Below are 26505 nucleotides of genomic sequence, written 5' to 3'. Positions count from 1 at the left end.
AAACAGATTATTCAGTTTACGTTAAAGATTCCCTTTAAAAAACTGGAAACTTTTATAATTACAAAAAATTAAAATCTATAGTTAAAAATTGAAATCCTCCAGATTCGGTGACTCATGCCTGTAATCCCAGCACTTATGAGGCCGAGGTGGGGGATCACTTGAAGTCAGGAGTTCAAGACCAGCCTGGCCAACATGGTGAAACCCCATCTCTACTAAAAATACAAAAATGAGCTGGGCAGGGTGGCAAGGGCCTGTAGTCCCAGTTACTTGGGAGGCTGAAGTAGGAGAATCACTTGAACCCGGAGGCAGAGGTTGCAGGGAGCCGAGATCATGCCACTGCCTTTCAGCCTGGGTGACAGAGCAAGGCTCTGTCTCAAAACAAAACAAAAAAAGCAAAACACAATTAAAATCCTTAGTTACTGTATTATCCAAAAATGTCTACTTTCAAGAAAAACTACAACCATGCAAAGAAACAGTAAAATGTGACCATACTCAGGGAAAAGAAGCAGACTATAGAAATGGCTTCTCAGTAGGCCTGTATGTTGGATTTAGCAGGCAAAGACTTCAGAGGCCTTTTAATGAATATATTCAAAGAATTACAAGAAAATATGAAAACAAGAAGTAGAGAATCTCATATATATGAAAACCCAATATGGAATTTGGGTTTTCCATATTATGGAAATAATGAAAACCCAACTGGAATTGGGTTTATGAAAACCCAAATGGAATTTCTGGTGAGAAGTACAATGCAAAAATTTAAAATTAACTGAATAAGTTAATTAGCAGATTTAAGATGATGAAAGAAACAATAGAAAAACATGAAGATTAATAGAAATCCATTCTGAAGAACAGAGAAGAAAAAAGATTGAAGAAATATTATCAGAGCCTCAGAAATGTGTGGAACACCATCATGTGCACTGAAGTATGTATAATGGGAGTCCCAGAAGGAAAGGAGAGAGGGATAGAGGCAGAAAAAATACTTGAAGAAATCACTGAAAACCTCCCAAATTTAGTGAGAGACAATCTACAGATTCAAGAAGCTTAACAAAACCCAAGTAAAATAAACACAAAAGTTCCACATGTAGACACAACATAGTCACGTTGTTAAAAGACAAAGACAAAAAATCTTGAAAGCAACAAGAGATAAACAACTAATGTAGAGAGCAGTACCAATAGGATTAAAAGTTAGCTTATCAGAAACAGTGGAGCCCAGAAGACAGTGGAATGACATATTCAATGAAAGTCAACAAAATGGCCAACCACGAATTATAAATTTAATAAGATTGTCTTCCAAAGATGAAGGGTAAAAAACCATTACCAGAGAAACAGAAAGGAGAAATTTGGAGAATGTGTTGCTAGATCTGCCATACCAGAAATACTAGAAGAAGTCCTTCAGCCGGATGCAGTGGCTCACGCCTGTAATCCCAGCACTTTGGGAGGCTGAGGCGGGTGGATCACAAAGTCAGGAGTTCGAGACCAGCCTGGCCAACATGGTGAAACCCCATCTCTACTAAAAATACAAAAATTAGCGAGGCATGGTGGCACATATCTGTAGTGCCAGCTACTCGGAAGGCTGAGGCAGGAGAATCTCTTGAACCTGGGAAACGGAGGTTGTGGTGAGCCAAGATGTTGCAGCTGCACTCCAGCCTGGGCAACAGAGCAACACTCCAACTCAAAAAAAAAAAAAGAAAAGAAAAAAGAGTCCTTCAAGCCATAAAGAATACCATAAGATGATAAAACGAATCCACAAGAAGGAATGGAAAAAGAAGGAATGGGCTGGATGCGGTGGCTCACACCTGTAATCCTATCACTTTGGGAGGCTGAGGCAGGTGGATTACTTAAGGTCAGGAGTTCAAGACCAGCCTGGCCAACATGATGAAACCCCATCTCTACTAAAATTACAAAAATTAACTGGTTGTGGTAATCCCAGCTACTCAAGAGGCTGAGACAGGAGAATTGCTTGAACCCAGGAGGCAGAAGTTTCAGTGAGCCAGGATCACCCCACTGCACTCTAGCCTGGGTGACAGAGTAAGACTCTGTCTCCAAAAAAAGGGAAGAGCGTAAATCTGAAATGGTAAGTATGTGAGTGGATGTAAAAGGTAAAAGGCTGTGTGTGTGTGTGTGTGTGTGTATGTGTGTGTGTCTGTTTCCTTCTCTTAATTTCTTTGAAAGAACATGAAATTACTTAAATCAAGCTTGTCTAACCTATGGCCCACAGGCTGCATGTGGCCCAGGACGGCTTTGAATGCAGCCCAACACAAATTTGTAAACTGTCTTAAAAGATTATGAGATATTTTTGCTGGTTTTTTTTTTTTTTTTTTTTTAAGCTCTTCAGCTGTCGTTAGTGGTAATGTATTTTATGTGTGGCCCCAGACAATTGTTCTTCCATTGTGGCCCAGGGAAGCCAACAAATTGGATACCCCTATTTAAATCAATAGTGATAGCACTATAGTGTTGAGATTATAACATAAATATATTGACAAGAGTAACACAAAAGGGAAAAAGATATGGAACTATATTGGAGCAAAATTGCTCTGTTTTATTATAATTAATTCAATATCAACCTGAAGTCAGTTATAAGTTAAAAATGTATATTATAATCCCTACAGTAATCCTTCATACTTAAAAATAAAAGCAGAGGAATTATAGTGGTCCTCATCTCTTAGAGACATATACTGAAATATTTAAGGGTGAAATTATATACTGTTTACCCTTGAACAATGCAGGAGTTAGTGGCACTGACCTGCACAGTCAAAACTCCACGTGTGCTCACTTGGGCAGCAGATATACTGAATTTGGAACAATACAGAGAAGAAGAGCATGGCCCCTGTGCAAGGATGACATGCAAATTTATGAAACATTTTATGAATCTTAAAACTTTAAAAATTCACATGTAACTTTTGATTCCCCCAGAACTTAACTGCTGTAGCCTACTAGTAGCCTAAATGATGAGAAGCCTTAAAGCTGTTAGCACAAACAATGGATTAACACATTTTGTATGTAATATGTGTTTTACACTGTATTCTTACAATAAAGTAAGCCAGAGGAGAAAAAATTTTTAAGAAAATCATAAGGAAGAGAAAATATATTTACTATTTGTTAACTGGATCAACATAAAAGTCTTCATCCTTGACATCTTGACATTGAGTACACTGAGGAGGAGGAGGAAGAGGGTTTTTCCCTTGCTGTCTCCAGTGGCAGAAGCAGAAGAGATGGAGATGGAAGGAGAGGCAGGTGCACTCTGTTTACAGAAATACATTGTAATTTCTGTCTTTTTGCTTTTTTCATTTCTCTAACAATGTTTCTGTGTGATACCAATCCTCCTTCCACTATTTGCTTTAATTTCAGTGCCCTCGTAATATAAGGGTCTGCGTCACCAAAGAAGCAAAAGCAGTCTTGAATAATTGGAACTGTTCTGCCAAATTAGCTAATGTTAATTTAGGCACCCCCCTTCTTCAGCATTTTCTTCCTCATCATCTGGCACCACTTCAGAAGCACTCCATCAAGTCATCCTCTATTAGTTCCTCTGGTGTAGTGTCTTTTTTGTTTTTGAGACAGAGTTTCACTCTTGTCCAGGCTGGAGTGCAGTGGCGTGATCTCGGCTTACGGCAACCTCCGCCTCCCAGATTCAAGCGATTCTCCTGTCTCAGACTTCCAAGTAGCAAGGATTACATGTGCTCGCCACCCGCCCAGCTAATTTTTGTATTTTTAGTAGACACAGGATTTCGCCATGTTGGCCAGGCTGGTCTCTTGAACTCCTGACTTAAGGTCATCCACCCGTCTCGGCCTCCCAAAGTGCCGGGATTACAGGTGTGAGCCACCTCTCTCAGCCTTTTTTTGGAGACAAGAGTCTCACTCTGTTACCCGGGCTGGAGTGCAGTGATGCTCTCTGGGCTCACTGCATCCTCTGCCTCATGGGTTCAAGCAATTCTCCTGCCTCAGCCTCTGGAGTAGCTGGGTTTTACAGGCATGTGCCACCATGCCCAGCTAATTTTCTGTGTTTGTAGTAGATACGGGGTTTCACCATGTTGGCCAGGCTTCTCTCGAACTCCTGACCTCAGGTGATTCTCCCACCTTGGCATCCCGAAGTGCTGGGATTACAGACGTGAGCCATCATTCCTGGCTGGTGTCTATTTGCTCTCTAATTTCTCTAAGATCTATATCTTGAAGTCTTTCATTCCCCGCATTTTATACTATAACCATAATATCTGATGTTTTTCTTTTTCTTTTTTTTTGAGACGGAGTCTTGCTCTGTCGCCCGGGCTGGAGTGCAGTGGCCGGATCTCAGCTCACTGCAAGCTCCGCCTCCAGGGTTTACGCCATTCTCCCGCCTCAGCCTCCCGAGTAGCTGGGACTACAGGTGCCCGCCACCTCGCCCAGCTAGTTTTTTGTATTTTTTAGTAGAGACGGAGTTTCACCGTGTTAGCCAGGATGGTCTCGATCTCCTGACCTCGTGATCCGCCCGTCTCGGCCTCCCAAAGTGCTGGGATTACAGGCTTGAGCCACCGCGCCCGGCCTGATGTTTTTCTTAATTGGTTCTGTCATAAGTTCTGTGAAATCGTACATAATGTCTGGACACAGTTTTCTCCAACAGGTATTTATTTTTGGGGGGACTTGATGACTTTAGAACAACAATGGCATTTTCGGTGGTACAATTCTTCCAGACTTTCATGATATTCTAGCAGGGTTGTCTTCAATAGTGTTGACAGTCTTTTCCATTGAGTACTATGTTTAATGACTTTTAAGGGTTCTATGAACCCCTGATCTGTAGGCTGATTTAGAGATATTGTGTTTAGAAGCAAGTAGACCATTTTGATGCCTGTGGCGTTGAACTTACTGGATTCTGGTTGGTCAGGGGCATTGTCCATTATCAGAAGAACTTTAAAAGGCAGTCCCTTACTGGCAAGGTACTTGCTGGCTTCAGGGACAAAGCGTCAGTGGAAACCAGTCCAGAAAAGGGGTTTTTGTTGTCCAGGCCTCCTTGTTACACATTACTGGCCAAAAGGACTGGCAGCTGGTGTTTATCATTTCCCTTCAAGGCTTTTGAGGGTTAGCAGCTTTACAGATAAGGGCAGTCCTGATCATAAACCCAGCTTCATTTGCACAAATGAGTAGATTAATGTTATTTCTTCTTGCTTTAAAGTGGTGCTCACTTCTCTTCCTTACTAATAAGTGTCCTTTGTGGCATTTTTTTTTCCCCCAGAGTAGGGCACTTTGATCTGCATTAAAAACCTGTGCAGGCAGATATCCTTTCTCTTGAGCGATTTTCTTAATGGCATCTTGAAGACTGGTCAGCTGCCTCTTGGTCAGCAGAAACTGTTTTTCCTGTTCTCCTAACGTTTTTAAAGTGAAACCTCTTTCTAAAATTATCAAACTATCCTTTGCTGGCTTTAAATTCTCCAGCTTTGTAACGTTCACTTTCTGTTTGCTTTAAGTTGTCATTATATGACTTTACTCTTTTTGAATCATATGAGTATAGGTGTGCCTTTTTTGTAGCAATTCTGCACCCATATATAAGCTGTACTTTTAATGTGAAATAAAAAGGTATTTTGGAAAAGGTACAATGGTTTTTGCACCTGAGAGTATAGCAGTGATGGCTTTACGAAATTTTTTTTTTTTTTTTTTACAATAGTCCGTGTACTGGATTCATTTATCTTGAAATGGTGGGCAACTATAGCTGCAGACATATCAAGCAATTTAATTTTTTTCTTTAGATTTTGTCTTGTAATAACTTTTCTCTGCTTCTTGGGAACACTTCCAGCATCACTAGTAGCACATATGGGTCCCATGATGTTATTCAGGGTTTATGGTATTGCACTAAACATGATAAGTGAGAACCACAAGATCACTTTTGACTGTGATACACAATTCACTGAAGAGACCAACTGTTCATGTGAAGATGATTAGTGTCATGGGACTTTTTTAGTAAATATTTGGCAATACTTGAGCTCACTGCAACAGCAACAGTAGATGTGTACAATATTATTGTAGTGGAATGTTTACTATAGTTGATTCTGTACAGTTATGATTAATGCTATATCTTTTTTTTCTTTTTTTGAGATGGAGTCTCGCTCTGTTACCCAGGCAGGAGTGCAGTCGTGTGATCTCTGCTCACTTCAACCTCTGCCTCCCGGGTTCAAGCGATTCTCCTGCCTCAGCCTCCCGAGCAGGTGGGATTACATGCGTGTGCCACCACACCCCACTAATTTTTGTATTTTTTTTCTTTTTTTTTTTGAGACGGAGTCTCACTCTGTCCCCCAGGCTGGAGTGCAGTGGCACGATCTCGGCTCACTACAAGTTCCGCCTCCCGAGTTCAGGCCATTCTCCTGCCTCAGCCTCCTGAGTAGCTGGGACTACAGGCGCCGCCGGCCACTGCGCCCGGCTAATTTTTTGTATTGTTAGTAGAGACGGGGTTTCACCGTGTTAGCCAGGATGGTCTCAATCTCCTGACCTCGTGATCCACCCATCTCGGCCTCCCAAAGTGCTGGAATTACAGGCGTAAGTCACTGCACCCAGCCTTTTTTTTTTTTTTAAACACGGAGTCACTCTGTCGCCCAGGCTGGAGTGCTGTGGTGTGATCTCGGCTTACTGCAAGCTCTGCCTCGCAGGTTCACGCCCTTCTCCTGCCTTGGCCTCCCGAGTAGCTGGGACTACAGGTGCCCGCCACCACGCCCGGCTAATTTTTAGTAGAGGCATGTGTTTTTAGTAGAGGCAGGATTTCACTGTGTTAGCCAGGATGGTCTCCATCTCCTGACCTCATGATCTGCCCGCCTCAGCCTCCCAAAGTGCTGGGGTTACAGACGTGAACCACCATGCTCGGCCTATATTTTTTACTAGAGTTGGGGTTTCATTATGTTGGCCAGACTGCTCTTGAACTCCTGATGTCCAGTGATCTGTCTGTCTCAGCCTCCCAAAGTGCTGGGATTACAGGCGTGAGCCACCACTCCCAGCCATAATACTATATCTTTATTCACATTGCTGTCATGTGCGAATGGTGCCATGTGCAGCCTGTAAGTGTGTGTGTAAGTTTTGATAAATGTTAAGTTCTTACAATAGATTCGTATATATTTTATAGTAGTGAACGTTAAATATCTACATATATTTTATACATCATGGTGAATCTAAATTTGCTTTGGTTTTCCAATAGGCTACATGGCTTGTCTGCAAGTTTTTTTTTAATTGTTGCAGATCTCCAAAAAATTTTCCAATATGTTTATTGAAAAATATCTGTATATAAATGAACCATGTAGTTCCAAACTGTGTTTGGACAAATGTGCAAGGATATGCCCTAAAATGCCTTGGAAAAAAAAAAAAATACTGCAGGAGAATTAATGAAACAAGAATGACAGGGCTAATGGTTATTGTTCTGCTTTTGAATGTTTCTAAAATTTTCCTTAATAGTCTTTAAATTATGTGCTGTCCCACCTTTGACTAGTGATAAGCCCCTTCATACTAATTTCTTGTTCTTTTCACATATCTTCTTCTTTTTTAATTACTTTCTTGCTTTCTTAGGAAACAAGATGCCCCAAGTTCACTTTCTACCTTTACTGCTTGAGTAGTTACCTATTGCAGTGTAACAAATTACTCCAAAGTTAAAGATGTGTGAAATAATAAGCCTTTATTATCTCATACAGTTTCTGTAGATCAGAAATTTTGGAAGAGCTTAACTATTCTTTTGGCTTAGGGTCTTCCATAGGGTTGCAGTCAAGACGTTAGCCTGGTCTTTAGTATCTGAAGACTTGACTTGGAATTGCAGAATCCACTTCCACAATGGCTTACAAGTTAGTGCTGAGCATTGGTAGATCTTAGTGCTTCACCATGTGGGTTTCTCTATAGGACTGTTTGAATGTTTTCATGACATGGCTGCTGACTTTTCCTAGAGTGAATGATCCAAAAGAATAAGGTAGACACTGCCATATCTTTTATAACATAACCTCAAAAATTACACAGTATCATTTTCAAAATATCCTATTGGTTATACAAGTCAGCTTTATACATTGTAGGAAGAGGTTGTATAAGGGCATGAATACAAGGAAGGTAGGGATCATTGAGATTTACTTGAATTTTAGATTCCACACTAGCACAAGAATCAGCCATTTCTCCAATGAGCCATGGTTCCTTTTAATACAGATTAGTATTTAAAGATTAAAATACTGGTACTCAGTTAAGAGGATGTACTTACTGTTAATTGCTTATGATTTCTGCTAGGTACTTTTAGTAGACAGAGTAATAAATGTATATATATGTATATACATTTAAATCATACATTCATTTTGATGTTTGACCTAAATTTAGCCTAACAGGGTTTTTACCTCTTCGAATTTATGAGTTTCTTCCCAAATTAATTTTTTTGAAATAGGTAAAACATTTACATTGTTAAAAAGTCAAAAACGTGAAAAGATGTAGTCAGAGAAGTCTTATTTATATACCTTTCTCTACACCTCATTCTTATTAGTAACCATTTTTATTCGTTTCTGGTTTATTCTTCAGGTGTTTCATTTTGCACAAATAGTTAAAGGCATGTACACATACAGATGTATGTATTCATATTTCCCATTCCACCCACTCACCCCCAATCTTTTACCAAAGATAGTATACTTTATACACTATTCTATACCTTTCTTTTTTTAGCAGTGTATCCTGGAAATCAGTTCTTATCTTTATTTGGAGGTCTTCATTTTCTTCTGGCTATATAGTGTCTATTAGATGGATACACTACTGAAAGTTCACCTATGCACAGTCTTTTGGACTGTTGCTAGTCTTTTGCTACTAGAAATAATGAATAATCAGCTGGACACGGTGGCTCACGCCTGTAATCCCAACACTTTGGGAGGCCGAGGTGGGCAGATCACGAAGTCGGGAGATTGAGACCATCCTGGCTAACATGAAACCCCGTCTCTACTAAAAATACAAAAATTAGCTGGGTATGGTGGTGCGTGCCTGTAATCCCAGCTACTCGGGAGGCTGAGACAGGAGAATCTCTTGAACCAGGGAGTCAGAGGTTGCGGTGAGCTGAGATTGCAGCACTGCACTCCAGCCTGGCGACAGAGCGAGACTCCATCTCAGAAAAAAAAAAAAAAAAAGAAATAATGAATAATCGTATGCATATCTCATTACTTGTATCAGGTGTGTTGGGGAGATAGAATTGGTACTGCTAGGTCAGAGGAAAAATATGTGTACAATTTTGTTAGATTATTGGCAGATTCCTTCATCATAGGTGTCATGCCATTTTTGTTATCCCCTCAGAGGTATTTTGAGGACTAGATGAGTTCAAGTATGTAGAGTGTCTAACAAAATGATCACTCAGGCTGGGTGCAGTGGCTCACGCCTGTAATCCTAGCACTTTGAGAGGCCGAGGTGGGCGGATCACTTGCGGTCAGGAGTTAGACCAGCCTGGCCAATATGGGGAAAACCCGTCTCTACCAAAAATACAAAACTTAGCCAGACGTAGTGGTACGCACCTGTAGTCCCAGCCACTTGGGTGGCTAAGGCAGGAGAATCGCTCAAACCCAGGTAGCAAAGCGGAGGTTGCAGTGAGCCAATATCGCACCATTGCACTCCAGCCTGGGTGTCACAACGAGACTTCGTCTCAAAAATAAATAAATAAATAAATAAATAAATAAATAAATAAATAAATAAAAAGATCGTGCCATCAAAAATAACTATTTCCCTGAAATCAGTATCCTTAGACGTTTCATACATTGTCAAATGAATTTCAAGACTTTTCAATATCTTGAATACATTCCTAGACATACATGTAGTTCCGTTAATTGCTTTGTGCAGAGCTAAACACAGTGGTTGGTAGATCATTCACAGGTGATTATTTTATATGCTTAAAAGATTGAACAACAAGGCTGGGCGTGGTGGATAACTTGAGGTTAGGAGTTTGAGACCAGCCTCGTCAACATGGTGAAACCCCATCTCTACAAAAATACAAGAATTAGCCAGGCATGGTGGCACATACCCATAGTCCCAACTACTCAGGAGGCTGACGCAGGAGAATCACTCGAACCCAGGAGGCAGAGGTTGCAGGGAGCCAAGATCATGCCACTGCACTCCAGAGCAAGACTCTGTCTCAAAAATAAAAATTTTTTAAAAAAAAGACTGAACAACAAATAGGCAGTGCTATTACTTCTTGCACATATTCTTAAACATTGGGGTTCACATTTATAAAGTGGCAATTTATATTGGAATGTTCCTGTTCTGTAAAACCATTCGACATTATGATGGCAAATCCCTTCAAGATAATAAAATGCAGAATACTTAGGGGAAATTATTATGTTAAACTGAGCTTGCATTTTAATCTTTTATTTTTGGAGTCACCTGTGGTTTCACAAGTTGGATACAGGCTAAAGTGATGAGCATTATCAGCTTAAATTTGTTCCATGAGCACAGACTATACTCTTTTTTGTTGATTGCTGTATAACAGATTTATGAGCTTAGTTACAAGGAGACTTAAATGTAAATGAATCCAGAGATATTATTAGTATATGCTTTAAAAATAAGTGAGAATATATTAACTTCTGTTGGTATTTAAAAAGCATTACTTTAAAAAGTGTGTGTATATTTAACATAGGAAGATCTCTGTTAACACGTTGAGATTAAAACCCTAGAAAAATTTGGTTTGATTGGTTTCAGTATTTTAATAATGGTAACTATGGTTTTATTAAAATGTGTATATTTTTATTTGACATAAACAGATAGTAATTCGCCCAAACTTTAGCTGTTTGATAAAGTAGTAGTGCATGTTATGTAAAAATTTGCATAAATTTTTATGTATTTATTTCAGTCATTAAGCCTCTCTTAAATATTTGGTTATATTATTTGCCAGTGCTTCATCAATATATGTAACATTTTGGATTTATAATTTAGCACAACACCCTTTAATTCTTTTCTGACTTTATTTCTAGGTGCTAACTGCCAAAGAAAGGAAAACTCAAATTGATGATAGAAACAAATTGACTGAACATTTTATTATTACACTTCCTATGTTACTGTCAAAGGTACAGTTTCCTTTACAGTTTTGTTATGTCACTGAGTTTGCTTTCATTGTACTATTAAAGTAGTTACTGTCTTTTTCTTTGCTTCTTCTCCTTCTAGTATTCTGCAGATGCAGAGAAGGTAGCAAACTTGCTACAAATCCCACAGTATTTTGATTTAGAAATCTACAGCACAGGTAGAATGGAAAAGGTAATGATACTATGAAATTGAAATTCAGCTATTATAGTTTTATTAACTGAATTATTTTCATGTACTCTTATAGGCTTATTTGTTATTTGACAGATGCTAATTTTTTATTTTTTATTATTAATCTAAATATTACAGTTTTTCTTTTTTTGTCTTCTCAGCATCTGGATGCTTTATTAAAACAGATTAAGTTTGTTGTGGAGAAACATGTAGAATCAGATGTTCTAGAAGCCTGCAGTAAAACCTATAGCATCTTATGCAGTGAAGAATATACCATCCAGAACAGAGTTGACATAGCTCGAAGCCAGCTGATTGATGAGTTTGTAGATCGATTCAATCATTCTGTGGAAGACCTATTGCAAGAGGTCTGTTCTAAAGTTAATGTGTACATATAATAATATAGACTAAGAATTTAAGATAGCTGAGTGTGTAAAGCATTTTCATTTTAAAATGAAATCGAGTAGAATTTTCTGCCCCTTCCAAAACTTAGCAACCTTATTATAATTGTGTATTCTATAAAGATCAGCCTTGGTTATGCCTTATTTTTATTCTAAAAGTCTGTCATAAAAACTAGAATTTTTTTCTCTTTCAAGAATTTTTTTTTTTTTTTTTTTGAGACAGAGTCTTGCTTTGTCACCAAGGCTAGAGTGCAGTGGCACGATCTCAGCTCATTGCTCACCACAGCCTCTGCCTCCCAGGTTCAAGTGATTCTCCTGCCTCAACCTCTGGAGTAGCTGGGATTACAGGCACCTGTCACCACGCTCAGCTAATTTTTTTATTTTTAGTAGAAACGGGCTTTCACCATGTTGGCCGGGCTGGTGTTGAACCGCTGATCTCAAGTGATCTGCCCACCTCAGCCTCCCAAAGTGCTGGGATTACAGGCATGAGCCACTACACCCGGCAAAAAAATCTCTTTAAAGTCTAATTTTTCCTAACCCATTTTCTATTTCTGGGACCTTATTTACATTTTAATATTGCTGAATTATTGTGATGTGCTAATGAATAGAGCATGCAAATTAAGTCTGCTTTTAAGGATGCCTGCTTATCAGTGGTATGCCCAAGATATCAGGCAAGCATTTCCAATTGCTTATTTTCTAATTATTTCTGTGACTTCTTCCTCTTTCCCTCTCTTTCATCAATCTATGTAAGGCAATCTGGGATTTCCATAGTTCTCTGTGCTCTGATGACCACATAACTGATTTATAAAAGACTCTTTCCTACTATTGGAATTCAACCATTATTTATGATTTTTCATTAATTGTGATTTTCAGGCTACAAAAGTGACTGACAATAAAATATTGGAAATAATCATTGAAAGTCTTTCAAGTACATACCTTTCACTTAGAAATTTTAAAGGGTTTTATCTTATAGTATTAATCAGAAAACTTTTCAAAGTCATGTTTATCACGACATTATTTAAAATGCAGAAATTATTTCTAGGTTGTTAGAGTTATGGGTGTTTTTGCCTTTTTGCTTATTTGTATTATGGATCTACAATGAATATATACTATTTATATAATTTAAAAGAATAGGCAGTAAATAGTAATATACTATAATGTGAGTAAAGTTGTGGTAATGATGTGATGTTTCCTTTTTTTATAGGGAGAAGAAGCTGATGATGATGATATTTACAATGTTCTTTCTACATTAAAGCGGTTGACTTCTTTTCACAAGTATGTTATTTTATTTAAAGTAAAGGCAACGAGGTGGCTCATGCCTATAACCCCAACACTTGGAGAGGCAGAGGTGGGCAGATTGCTTGAAGCCAGGAATTGGAGACCAGCCTGGCAAAACCCCATCTGTACAAAAAACACAAAAATCGGGCATGAGAGTGTGCACCTGTGGTCCCAGCTGCTCAGGAGGCTGAGGCAGGAGACACAGGAGAATCGCTTGAACCCAGGAGGTGGGGGTTGCAGTGAGCCACGATCGCGCCTCTGCACTCCAGCCTGGACAGCAGGCTGTCTCAAAAAATAAATAAATAAAGTAAATGTAGTAACCCAGGTGTGCAGGCACAGGGCTATGATCCTAGCCACTGAGGAGGTTGAGGAAGGAAGATCACTTGAGCCCAGGAGTTCAAGGCTGCACTTGATCATGGCGCTGGCCCATGATAGTACCTGTGAATAGCCACTGCACTTCAGCATGGGCAGTATGGTGAGATCTGATCTCAATAACAACAGAAAGATAAAATAGATTTAGTGAATGACATGTAACAGCCAGCACACAGTGACTGACTGTTGTGTTTGACATTAATAACAATGGAAATTTTAGGCTTGGTGTGATGACTCACACCTATAATCCCAGCATTTTGGGAAGGCAAGGGAGGTGGATTGCTTGAGCCCCATGAGTTTGAGACCAGCCTGGGCAATAGGCAGATCCTATCTCAATTAAAACAAAATAGATGTTTTTTTAAAAATGGAAATTTTAGAGGAATATTGAGATGTTTTTCCTTTATTCGGATTTATCTTGATGATTATATGATTATGTTTTGCTATCACTGAACTACTTTTTTTTTTTTTTTGACAACTCTGTTGCCCAGACTGGAATGTAGTGGTGCCATCTCGGATCACTGCAACCTCTGCCTCCCAGGTTTAAGTGATTCTTATGCCTTAGCCTCTCAAGTAGCTGGGACCACAGGTGTGTGCCACCATGCTCAGCTAATTTTTATATTTTTAATGGAGATTGGGTTTCACCATGTTGGCTAGGCTGGTCTTGAACTCCTGACCTCAAGCAATCCACTGGCACTCGACCTCCCAAAGTGCTGGGATTACAGACGTAAGTCACTGTGCCTGGCCTGTCATTTAATTACTTAAGGTATAAAATGTATTTACTATAATGATTTAGCTGTCATTTAATGTAATGAATATATACGGTAAAAGTTTAAGCCCATGAGTATTTAACAAATTAGACAGGCTTATTTCATCAGCTAGAGTGCTACAGGTAATCCCAGCACGCTGGGAGGCCGAGGCAGGTGGATCATCTGAGGTCAGGAGTTCAAGACCACCCTGGCCATGGTGAAACCCCGTCTCTACTAAAAATACAAAAAATTAGCTGAGTGTGGTGGTGTGCACCTGTAATCCCAGCTACTCGGGAGGTCTGAGGCAGGAGAATTGCATGAACCCAGGAGGCAGAGGTTGTAGTGAGCAGAGATCTCACCATTGTACTCCAGCCTGGGCAACAAGAGCAAAACTCCATCTCAGAAAAAAATAAAAAGAAAGAAAGAAAATCTGGAGGACAGTTGGGCTTATATTGGTCAAAGGATATAAAATTTCAGTTAGGAGGAATAAATTCAACCCATCTATTGTACAACATGGTGACTATAGTTAAAAACAATGTGTTATATTCTTGAAAATTGCCAAGAGAGTAGATTTTAATATTTTTATTTTTTCAAAAAAAATTTTTGTGACAGAGTCTTGCTCTCTCACCCAGGCTGGAGTGCAGTGGCACAATCACGGCTCACTACAGCCTCAACTTCCTGTGTACAAGAGATCCTCTTACCTCAGTCTCCCAAGTAACTGGAACTACAGGAACATCTCACCACACTGGGCTAATTTTTTTTATTTTTTCTAGAGACAGGGTTTCACCATGTTGCCCAGGCTAGTCTTGAATTCTTGGGCTTAAGCAGTTTTCCTCCCTCGGCCTCCTAAAGTGCTGGGATTACAGGCATGAGCCACTGCACCCGACTAAGAGTAGATTTTAAGTGTTCTCACCACAAGAAAAAAATGATAAGTGTGTGAAGTAATGGATATGTTAATTAGCTCAATTTAGTCATTCCATAGTTTATACATATTTCAAAGCAACATGCTGTATACAATAAGTATATACTAATTTTTATTTGTTAACATAAAGGACAAAAATACATAAGATTTTCAGGAAAGTCATGAGTTACTCTTGTGAGCTTTTTGACCTGAATTGTTCCTGTATGCTTGGTTATTGTGTTGTTACTATGTCAGTAGAACAGGTGAATTTGAATAAGGAAGAAAGATTCAGATCACTGAAATTTATGTTGTCAAATTGTAATTTTCACTTCCCTTGTAATGAGATATGCCAGTCTTCTCCATGAAGAAAGGACAAAAAAAACTTTTTTGTCCAAAGAGAGTTTGAATATAGCTTTTACGCTGATCAGTACTTCAAAATTAAAAATTGATTTCCAAAATCTAAGTCTTTATATACAAGTAAATTTTTTTATTCCCTTAAAAAGTAAACTTTCATTAAAAGAAAAAAACCTGTCATTTGAAAACAGAAGTTACTAGTGTCAGAATGACTATTTTTAGTAGTAGAGCTCATGAGAATATAAAAATTTACCATTATCACATTCATAAGTCCTCAGCCCAAGTAAATAACTATAGTGCAGTTTTTGTGCTTTCCCATTTTTCCTTTCCTTTGTCTTTATCTCCATTTTGGGAATATAGATCTCTCTTTCAAAAATACGCGTGTGGTTTTATTTTTAAATTGTAAATGGAGTTCTTTAAAATGTACTTTTAAATAGGCTTGACGCGGTGGCTCACACCTGTAATCCCAGCATTTTGGGAGGCCAAGGCGGGTGGATCTCTTGAGGTGAGGAGTTTAAGACCAGCCTGGCCAACATGGTGAAACCCCATCTCTACAAAAATACAAAAATTAGCCAGGTGTCATGGTACATGCCTGTAGTCCCAGCTACTCAGGAGGCTGAGGCATGAGAATCTCTTGAACCCAGGAGGCGGAGATTGCAGTGAGCCGGGATCTTGCCACTGCACTCCAGCCTAGGCGACAGAGCGAGACCCTGTCTAAAAAAAAAAATAAATAAAACAAAAAAGGTACTTTTATATATAAAATAAAGGGAGTTTATCCATTTATGGAATAGAATATGAGCTTACCTTGACCACGTGGTAGAAACTTTGAGTTAAATGTGTGAGGTTTTATTTTTGTTGATTTCTTTAATAAATTCTTAGAATCATCTCTTTTTCTTTCCTTTTCCTTTCTACCTTTCTTTCACATTTGAGCATTTAATGAGCTTTCCCTTTATGAATCTTTTTCAATTCTGCAAGGAAATGAAAAAAAAATTTTTTTTTTTTTCTGAGACAAAGTCTTGCTCAGTTACCCACACTGGAGTCCAGTGGTGCAGTCTTGGTTCACTGCAACCTCTGTGTCCAGGGTTCAAGTGATTCTCCTGCCTTGGCCTCCCAAGTAGCTGGGACTACAGGCATGCGCCACCATGCCAAACTAATTTGTGTGTGTGTATTTTTAGTAGAGACAGGGTTTCACCATGTTGGCCAGGCTGGTCTCAAACTCCTGACCTCAAGTGATTTGCCAGCCATGGCCTCCCAAAGTACTGGAATTATAGGCATGAGCCACTATGCCCAACCGAAATGAAATTATTTTATTTTTCCAATCACTTGAACTGAGCTCAAATTTGAATTTCCTTCCATTCTAGAATAAAACAAATGCATTTTTGTTTATTTCAGTGCACATGATCTCACAAAATGGGATCTCTTTGGTAATTGCTACAGATTATTGAAGACTGGAATTGAACATGGAGCCATGCCAGAACAGGTAGGAGTTTATTGATATTCCTTCTGTATGACTCCAGAAAGTTAAGTTTTTCTGAAGTCATATGATTATCAGAAGCCTTTTATAGAAAATAGTTGATAATTCTTTAGGGTGGCTGCCTCTTTTGAGAGAATTATTGCTATAGTAATTGAATATTACTGATAGGTATATTATATCGGCTTATGTGTTAGAGTAGAAAAAATAGAAAACTTTTGCTATAACATACCGTAAAAATGTTAATGTTAAGGTAGACTTTGCTCTATTAGGAAAAATACCATTAATATCTATGGCAGCAATTTTAAAACTTTCAGTTTATTCATTATGTAATGAAAATTGGTGATGGGTATATTCCAGCTCTGTTCTAGGTATTAATCACATTAAGCATGGCTTAGTTTTTATATTAGAATCATAAATTAACATGGCAGCCTTTAATAGACTTTAGACCTTTGTACACTCATATATACAAGTTAGAGTAGAAGGGGCAGGAATTCAACAAATTTTGCCTAATCTGGAAAAGACTTCGGTAAAATAATTACTTGATTCAGTATGAGAAAGGAAGGAGTTATTTTGTACACTGTAGACATTCATGTAGACCAAAATATCAACTCCATCGTTAAGTGTAGGTAGTATTTAGGGGTTATCTCATTCATTTCCATTTGGTAATACAGAATGCTTAGATGATACTTTATTACTCTAAAGCAGTAAGAATTTCAACAGATAAAATAATAATCTTATATTAAAAGTTAATCATGTTTGGGAGGCCGAGACGGGTGGATCACAAGGTCAGGAGATCGAGACCATCCTGGCTAACACGGCGAAACCCCGTCTCTACTAAAAAATACAAAAAACTAGCCGGGCGAGGTGGCGGGCTCCTTAGTTCCAGCTACTTGGGAGGCTGAGGCAGGAGAATGGTGTAAACCCGGGAGGCGGAGCTTGCAGTGAGCTGAGATCCGGCCACTGCACTCTAGCCTGGGCAACAGAGCGAGACTCCGTCTCAAAAAGAAAAAAAAAAAAGTTAATCATGGGCTGAGCGCAGTGGTTCATGCCTATAATCCCAGCCCTTTGGGAGGTCAGGGCAGGGTGAATTACCTGAGGTCAGAAGTTCGAGACCAACCTGGCCAACATGGTGAAACCCCATCTCTACTAAAAATTTAAAAATTAGCCAGATGCAGTGGCATGCACCTGTAGTCCCCAGCTACTTGGGAGGCTGAAGCTGGAGAATCGCTTAAACCTGGGAGGCAGAGGTTGCAATGAGCCAAGATGATGCCACTGCACTTCAGCCTTGGTGACAGAGTGAGACTCTGTCTCAAAAAAAAAAAAAAAAAAGTTAATTATGAAAACAGTACTTTATTATTGCTGTGATTAATTCATTTGAATTGCATAACATTAGTCATTTTCTTGGTCCCTACAAATGTCCCTGATTATGTTAGACGTTCTTATTGTAGTTTGTGAAAAGACACTAAATATTTTACCCCGTCTTTTTTAAAATGTATTGCTGACACCAACTTCCCATCCTCTCTTTATCTCAGACCAGCAGCCGAAATAAAATTCACTCATATTTTCAAGCCATGCTTCTAATTTGAAAGTGAATGAGAGAGTTAAGATATTCTTTTTATCCTTTTCTCTTTCTCCAGGTAGAGAATAAGTGTACATCTCTGTTTCATCTACTATGTCAAAATTTTTAGACTTGCCATACCATCATTATTGTCCTAGTTCTGACTCGTGACAGCTTCATAATGTTGTCTTCTATTGTTATTTTTGTTTTCTGTTGCTTATGTTCATTGCATGTGTCTTATTTCCTCCATTTTTATTGTTGGATAAAAGAGCATACTTATGTGACATTAAAAGTTTTGTGGCTTTAGGGGCTGGGCGCAGTGGCTCACACCTGTAATCCCAGCACTTTGGGAGGCCAAGGTGGGCGGATCACAAGGCCAGGAGTTCGAGACCAGCCTGGCCAATATGGCGAAACCCTGTCTCTACTAAAAATACAAAATTTAGCCGGGCACGGTGGCGGGCGCCTGTAGTCCCAGCTACTCGGGAGGGTGAGGCAGGAGAATCGCTTGAACCCAGCAGGCAGAGGTTGCAATGAGCTGAGATGGCACCACTGCACTCCAGCCTGGGTGACAGAGTGAGAGACTCCATCTCAAAAAAAAAAGGTTTTGTGGCTTTAAGTTTGTTAATTTCTTAAACACATATTTTTAACCATGTGTATGAAGTTTGAGTGCATGACTCAAATATGACTAGATTGTACTCTTGTTCATTTTAGCAGCTCTGATAAATATCTCTTAAGATACTGTTGAAAATACAGAAATTCTGTATTTAACCACTTCTGTTTTGTTTGTTTGAGATGGAGTCTCACTCTGTCACACAGGCTGGAGTGCAGTGGCGTGGTCTCTGCTCACTGTGACCTCCACCTCCTGGGTTCAAGCGATTCTTCCGCCTTGTCCTCCTGAGTAGCTGGGGTTATAGGCCTGCGTCACCACGCTGGGCTAGTTTTTGTAGTTTTAGTGGAGACGAGGTTTCCCCATGTCGGCCAGGCTGGTCTTGGAACTACCAACCTCAAGTGACCTGCTTGCCTTGGCTTCACAAAGTGTTGGGATTTCAGGCATGAGCCACTGTACCCAGCCCTCAACCACTTCTTAATACAACCATGCAAGCTCACTTTTTAGGGTTCCAACTGTGTGCTTACAATAAGAACTCAGAGAAAATACCTTTTAGAGCAGGGGTACTGAAGAGCTACCAAAATGTTTATTACTGTTGACCCTCAGTTCTTAATGTTTTGAAAAATACCTTAAAACTTTCTAGCTGTTTGGGGAGACTACATTGTCTATATGCTTGACTTTTTTTTTTGTAATGATAACCAGTTCAACTAGAAGTTCCTAGTGCCGTCCTTCACTGAATTGTTACACAGGCATACCTCATTTTAGTGTGCTTTGCTTTATTGTGTGGTTTTTTTCAAATTGAAGGTTTGCGGCAACCCTGCATCAAGCAAGGCTATCAGTGTCATTTTCCCAAAAGCATATGCCGACTTAGTGTTTCTGTGTCACATTTTGGTAAATCTTGGTTATTTCAGACTTTTTTGTTAGTATTAAATCTGTTATGATGATTGGTGATCAGTAATCTTTGATGTTTCTATTGTAATTACTTTGGGGCACTATGAACTGTTCCCACATAACATTGATGGACTGCTCTATGACAGGCCTTTCCCTAATCCCTTTCCTGCGCAGGCTCCCTGTTCCTTGAGACAAAACAATATTGAAATTAGGCCACTTAATAACTCTACAGTGTTTCTTAATGTTGAAGTGGAAGAGTCACACTTCTCTCATTTTTCATGACTGCTAACACAGCAGAAGTAATTTTTACTTTCAAGCCTTAATTATTTAAGAAAAAAACATTGCGTTAAGTCTTACGGCTGCCATAGAAAGTGACTCCACTGATGCGTCTGGGAAACTTTTGGGAAGGATTCACCATTCTAGACGCCATTAAGAAATTAGTGATTCATGGGAGGAGGTCCAACTATCAACATTAACAGGAGTTTGGAAGAAGTTGATATCAGTGTTCATGGATGACTTTGAGGGGTTAAGACAAGTACAGAAAGTCACTCAGATGTAGTGGAGATAGCAAGAGAACTAGAATTAGAAGTGGAGCCTGAAGATGAGCCTGAGTTGCTGCAATCTCCTGCTCAAACTTGAAGAGATGAGGAGTTGCTTCTTATGGATGAGCAATGAAAGAGATGGCATTTACTCCTAGTGAAGGTGCTGTGAACATTGTTAAAATGACAACGAAGGATTTAGGATATTACATAAATGTAGTTGATAAAGCAGTGATAAGGATGTGAGAGAGTTGTCTCCAGTTTTGAAAGAAGGTCTGTGAAGAAAATGTTGTCAAACAGCATCAGTGCTGCAGAGAAATCTTTTATGAAAGGAAGAATCAATCGATACAGCAAACTTCACTGCCATCTTGAGAAATTGCCATAGCCACCCCAACCTTCAACAACCACCCTGTTAAGTCAGTAGCCATTAACATTTGAAGCAAGACCCTCCACCACTAAAAAAATTATGACTCACTGAAGAGTCAGGTGATCATTAGCATTTTGTAGTAATGAAGTATTGTATTGTTTACTTAAGCTATGTACATTGTTTTTTCAGACATAATGCTATTGCACACTTTTATATGCGTTGCGAAACCAAAGGTTTTGTGACTTGCTTTATTACAAAATTTGCTTTTTTGTGATGTCTGGGAGTAAACTTGCGCTATATCCAGGGTACGCCTGTGTATTTGTGTTATTTTTTTCCCCTCCTAGTGATTTATCTTTTATCATACCAGTACTGTTTTAACCATTATACTTTTAGAATATGTGGAAGACTGGCCAGGCATGGTGGCGCATGCCTGTAATCCAAGCCTTTTGGGAGGCTGAGGCAGGCAGATCATATAAGGACAGAAGTTCGAGACCAGCCTGGCCAATATGGCAAAATGCTGTCTCTACTAAAAATACAAAATTAGCTGGGCATGGTGGCACGTGTCTGTTATCCCAGCTACTCGGGAGGCTGAGGCAGGAGAATCGCTTGAACCCAGGAGGCAGAGGTTGCAGTGAGCTGAGATCACGCCATTACACTCCAGCCTGGGCAACGAGCAAAACTCTCATCTCAAAAAAATTTTTTTTTAATATCTAAAAAGTAAAAAATATGTGGCAGACCAAAAAGAAATTACCTATTCTAATAATTTTTTTAAATAAATTTTTTACAAATCAAATTATAGAAATGTTACAGAAAATTCACCTAATCCATTTTCAATATTTTCCCACATTTCTGCACTTTGCACTATCTATATGTATATATGATATATAATCATATATCATATATATTATATAATATATGTATATATTATATATGTATTATATACATTATATTTTATATACAATATATATTATATTATAATGTATATTATAAATATAATGTGTGTGTTACATATGTTAATATGCATATGCAAAATATATATTAGGCCAGGCATGGTGACTCATACCTGTAATCCCAGCACTTTGGTAGACCAAGGTGGGTAGATCACTTGAGGTCAGGAGTTTGAGACCAGCCTGGCCTACATGGTGAAATCCCGTCTCTACTAAAACTACAAAAATTAGCCAGGTGTGGTGGCATGTCCCTGTAATCCCAGCTACTTAGGGGGCTGAGGCACTCGAATCACTTGAACCCAAGAAACCCAAGAACAGGACCTTGCAGTGAGCTGAGATTGTGCCACTGGACTCCAGGCTGGGTGATAGAATGAGATTCGGTCCAAAAAAAAAAAAATTGCCACAACCACCTGAACCTTTAACAGCTTTTTTTCAGCCTAGGACCCAATGCAGAATAATACATTGCATTTAGTTGTTAATTTGTTTTTGTGTCCTTTAATCTGGAATTGTTTCTGAGCCTTTATGTTTCATGACATTTTGAAGAGTAATAGACTAGTTATTTTACAGAATGTTCTTACTTGAGTTTTGCTTGATCTGCATGTTTAAATTTTAGTTTCACTTTCTTGGCAGGACTACTACATAAATGATATTTTGTCCTCAATGCATCACATCAGGAGGCATGTGATGTCAGTTTGTTCATTATTCATGTTATTAACTCTGATCACTGACTAAAGTGAGGTCTGCCAAGTTTCTCCTATGTAGTTACCAGTGTCCTTTTTAATTACTGAAGTGAGCTGTAGACGTATTCTTTAAAACTATGTAATAATCCTGTTTCTTATCAGACTGTGACATAATAGTTTTAGTATCCATTTATGATCCTTGCCTGACTCAGTTATTACCCTCGTGGTCACAGAGTAGTGACTAAAATGATGATTTTCTAACTCTGTTGTTTATTTTGTATTTCTTAGTTGGCACTGTACGGTAAGGAAGAACTTTCATTTCTCCCTTCATTTATTCATTCACTCATTCACTTTTTACAATTTTAAATTCCTTTAAGAAACATTGGTATCACTGTAGACTCATGGATACCTGTTTTATTTGACAAGTTGCAAATTAGTACTCTTGTTTTTTATTTTGGTTATCAAATTGTAGCAGATTTGGCCAGTGGGAGTTCCTTTCAGTCCAGATCCTATGTGCTTTAGAAAGGTCAGGCTTGGTGGCCCATGCCTGTAATCCCAGCTACTGAGGAGGCTGGTGTGATCTTTGCTCATGCAACCTCCACCTCCCAGATTCAAGTAATTCTCTGCCTCAACCTCCCAAGTAGCTGGGATTATAGGCGCCCACCACCACGCCCAGCTAATTTTTGTGTTTTTAGTAGAGATGGGATTTCACCATCTTGGACAGGCTGGTCTTGAACTCCTGACCTTGTGATCCACCCGCCTTGGCCTCCCAAAGTGCTGGGATTACAGGCGTGAGCCACCAAGCCTGACCTTTTTTGTGCTAATGAATTATTTTTAATCTGTGAAAAGTACTGAAAGTTATTGCAGTTCTGTAACTAACAATAATCATTAGCTTGTGATTATTCTGAAAAGCACACATTTCAGAATTTATTGTAATATCTCTTATGCCCACTTTTGTAGAATAAAGTCAAGATATATTTAAATTCTTTCTATTCTGTTTTGTGACTTTGTTCCTATTTTCTGTTGGTATAGTTTTAAATTTAAATGTCATCTCAGATAACCTCTAAGAAAAATAATTTTTTTATTTTATTTTTTTCATGAAACCATTTGGAAGATGAAATATTAATTTTCTGGAAAAATATTAATTTTCTGCTTTATAGTTTCTACAGCCCTCAGTAGATTCTAAAAATGGAAAACCAATCGAGCATTTATAGGTGTTTTTGTAAATAGTATTTGCTATAGAACAAAATTGTGTGACTACACCCATGAAAATGAAGTATAATCATATATCACTAACTTTGGGCCTCTCAAGTCATCAGGATAGAAAACTTTTATTTTGCTCTTTTTATATACTAAGTACTATTTTAAACTCCCCCCTTGCCTGCCCAAGCTTGAGTGCAGTGATCTCAGCTCACTGCAACCTCTACCTCCTGGGTTCAAACAGTTCAAACAGTTCCCATGCTTCAGCCTCCCAGGTAGCTGGGATGACAGGCATATGCCACCGTGCCCAGCTAATTTTTGTATTTTCAAGAGATTCTCATGCCTCAGCCTCCCCACATAGCTGGGATGACAGGCATGTGCCACCGTGCCCAGCTAATTTTTGCATTTTTAGTAGAGATGAAATTTCACTATGTTGACCAGGCTGGTCTCAAGCTCCTGACCTCAAGTGATCCACCCACCTTGGCCTCCCAAAGTGCTGGGATTACAGGAGGGAGCCACCAGGCTGGTGACTTTTAAGTCTTTTACATTTAAGTCTTTTTAAGTCTTTACATTTGTTTCAAAATATCCCCATTTTCGTTTTGTTGATGATGAAACCAAAGATATTAAATAGCCTTAGGTCACATAGCTGTGGCACACCACTCAAATCCAGGTTTTTAAATTTTTTTCATTGTCTCTTCCCATTTTCTGCTACTAATGTGTTGTTTATGGTAGCTTGCACTACTCTTCCACTTTACCCATGTCTTCTGATGTTGGCCTTATGGCAAACTTTTTATTTTGAAACAGAGTCTTGCTCTGTCGCCCAGGCTGGAGTATAGTAGTGTGATCTCAGCTCACTGCAGGCAACCTCCACTTCCCAGGTTCAAGCAATTCTCCTGCCTCAGCTTCCCAAGTAGCTGGGATTACAGGAGCCTGCCACCACACCCAGATAATTTTTGTATTTTTGGTAGAGAGAAGGTTTCACCATGTTGGCCAGGCTGGTCTTGAACTCCTGACCTCAGGTAATCTGCCTGCCTTGGCCTCCCAAAGTTCTGGGATTCCAGGCGTGAGCCACCATGCTCAGCCAGCAAACTCTTATTTTTTGTATTTACTTATTTACTTTTTTTTTTCTTAGACAAGGATTTGCCCTTTTGCACAAGTTGGAGGGCAGTGACACAATCACAGTTCACTGCATCCTCTACCTCCCAGGCCCTCAGCCTCCCAAGGAGCTGGGACCACAGGTCTAAGCCACCACACCCCAGCTCATTTTTTAAAATAAATACTTCATAGAGGTGGGGTCTCACTATGTTGCCCAGGCGGTCTGGAACTCCTGGGCTCAAATGGGATCCTCCCACCACTGCCAACCCAAATACTGGTATTACAGTCATGAGCCACAACACCCAGCTGTATTTATCTTTTTTCGGATATCTTTTTATGTGTTTTAGTGGCAATTATGGGGAGAGATTAGATGCTAGTATTTAATACATCATCATGAACTAGACACGAACACATTCTTCAGACTGAATGTAATGTAGGGGGTGAGTTTCAATGTGGTCACATTTTGGCTGGGCACAGTGACTCACAGCTGTAATCCTAGCACGTTGGGAGGGCAAGGCAGGTGGATGACTTCAGGCCAGGAGTTTGAGACCAGCCTGGGCAACATGACAAAACCCCATCTATACTAAAAATAAAAAAATTAGCTGAGCATAGTGGCGTGCTCCTGTAATCCCAGCTACTCGGGAGACTGAGGTGGGAGAATCGCTTGTACCTGGGAGGCAGAGGTTGCAGTGAGCCGAGATCGCGCCACTGCACTCCAGCCTGGGCGACAGAGCAAGACTCGGTCTCAAAAAAATAAAATAAAATAAAAAGCATTAGATGTGCATGGTAAAATATCCAACAGTATAACTGGTGTACAATTCAAATTAACTTTCTTCCCCACTAAAGATCTCTAGTTTTCCACTGAGAAAGCCACTGTTAATAGTTTCTTATAAAACATCCAAAAATAAGTTTCAACTAAATGTATATATAAATCTTCTCATCATCCTTTATCCTGCTGTATTTAACTAGTTCTCTGTAGATGAACATGTAGAATGTTTTAAATTTTAAATATTCATAAATGCTACAGTGAACATATTTGTACCTATGCCTTTGTACACATATCCAAGTATATATTTATAATCTAAATTCCTGGAACCACAAATCCTTAGAGAAAGGTATGTCCACTTTCAATTTTGATAGAAATTTGGCAAAGTAATCCACGCATACAAACAGTATTTGAGAGTAGTCAGGTATTTTTTAAAAAACATTATCAGAGTTTCTCATGCATACACACAGTTGAGAGTTACTGTAAGAGAACCTAGAACGGAGAGAGGGTGAAACTGAGGTTACTAAAACAGAAAGGTTCTGATGTGATCCTCAAAAGAAAGTATTAGGTTGGTGCAAAAGTAATTGCGTTTTTTTTTTTTTTTTTTGCCATTAAAAGTAATGGCAAAAACTGCAACTACTTTTGCACCAACCTGTAAGGGATTAAACTAAGGATATGGTAGTAGGGCTGAAAGAGTATGGCAAGAAGATATTCAGAGGGTAGAATTCATAAAAAACAACCAAGAGCCTCATGAGATTAAGGATTGCTTGTAGCACACCATTATATCCTCAGGACTTGGCACCCAAATGCATTTTTGGTAAATAATGACAAGGTAAACAGCAAGTAGGATGTACAGTGTGTGTGCTGATGAAGAAAAGGGAGGCATTAATTAAAAAATTAATTCAAGTTGTGTGAGTCCAAGTTGGTTCCTTTTTATTGCTGAATAATATTCCACTGTGTGGATACTTCAGTTTGCTTTATCCATCTGGCCACTGAAGGACATTGAGTTGTGTCCAGCATTTGCCTATCACAATTAAGTTTGTCATGAACATTTGTATGCAAATTTTTGTCTGAATTGATAAGTACTCATTTCTTTTAAGTAAATGCCCGGAGTAAAATTGCTAGGTTTTATGGTAATTATATAT

At 39.0% G+C, this 26505-nt stretch overlaps 1 protein-coding gene and 1 non-coding gene across 4 annotated transcripts in view; both read left to right on the top strand.

Moving 5' to 3' along the window:
- Nucleotides 1-26505, top strand: part of STAG1 (stromal antigen 1) — a 404632-nt gene that overhangs the window by 309763 nt on the left and 68364 nt on the right. For all 3 annotated transcript variants that reach the window (XM_023187906.2, XM_023187905.1, XM_023187904.2), the window contains 5 exons: nt 10911-11003; nt 11101-11190; nt 11349-11552; nt 12790-12860; nt 16629-16716. In XM_023187906.2, the coding sequence (XP_023043674.1) occupies nt 10911-11003; nt 11101-11190; nt 11349-11552; nt 12790-12860; nt 16629-16716 (546 nt within the window). The remainder of the gene's footprint in view (nt 1-10910; nt 11004-11100; nt 11191-11348; nt 11553-12789; nt 12861-16628; nt 16717-26505) is intronic.
- LOC111523385 lies at nt 2766-2872 on the top strand. Its single transcript, XR_002725510.1, has one exon. It is a non-coding gene; the product is annotated as a U6 spliceosomal RNA (small nuclear RNA).

Source organism: Piliocolobus tephrosceles, chromosome 2 (assembly GCF_002776525.5).
Source record: "Piliocolobus tephrosceles isolate RC106 chromosome 2, ASM277652v3, whole genome shotgun sequence".
Taxonomy (NCBI): Eukaryota; Metazoa; Chordata; class Mammalia; order Primates; family Cercopithecidae; genus Piliocolobus; species Piliocolobus tephrosceles.
This window is presented reverse-complemented; position numbering and strand designations above follow the sequence as displayed.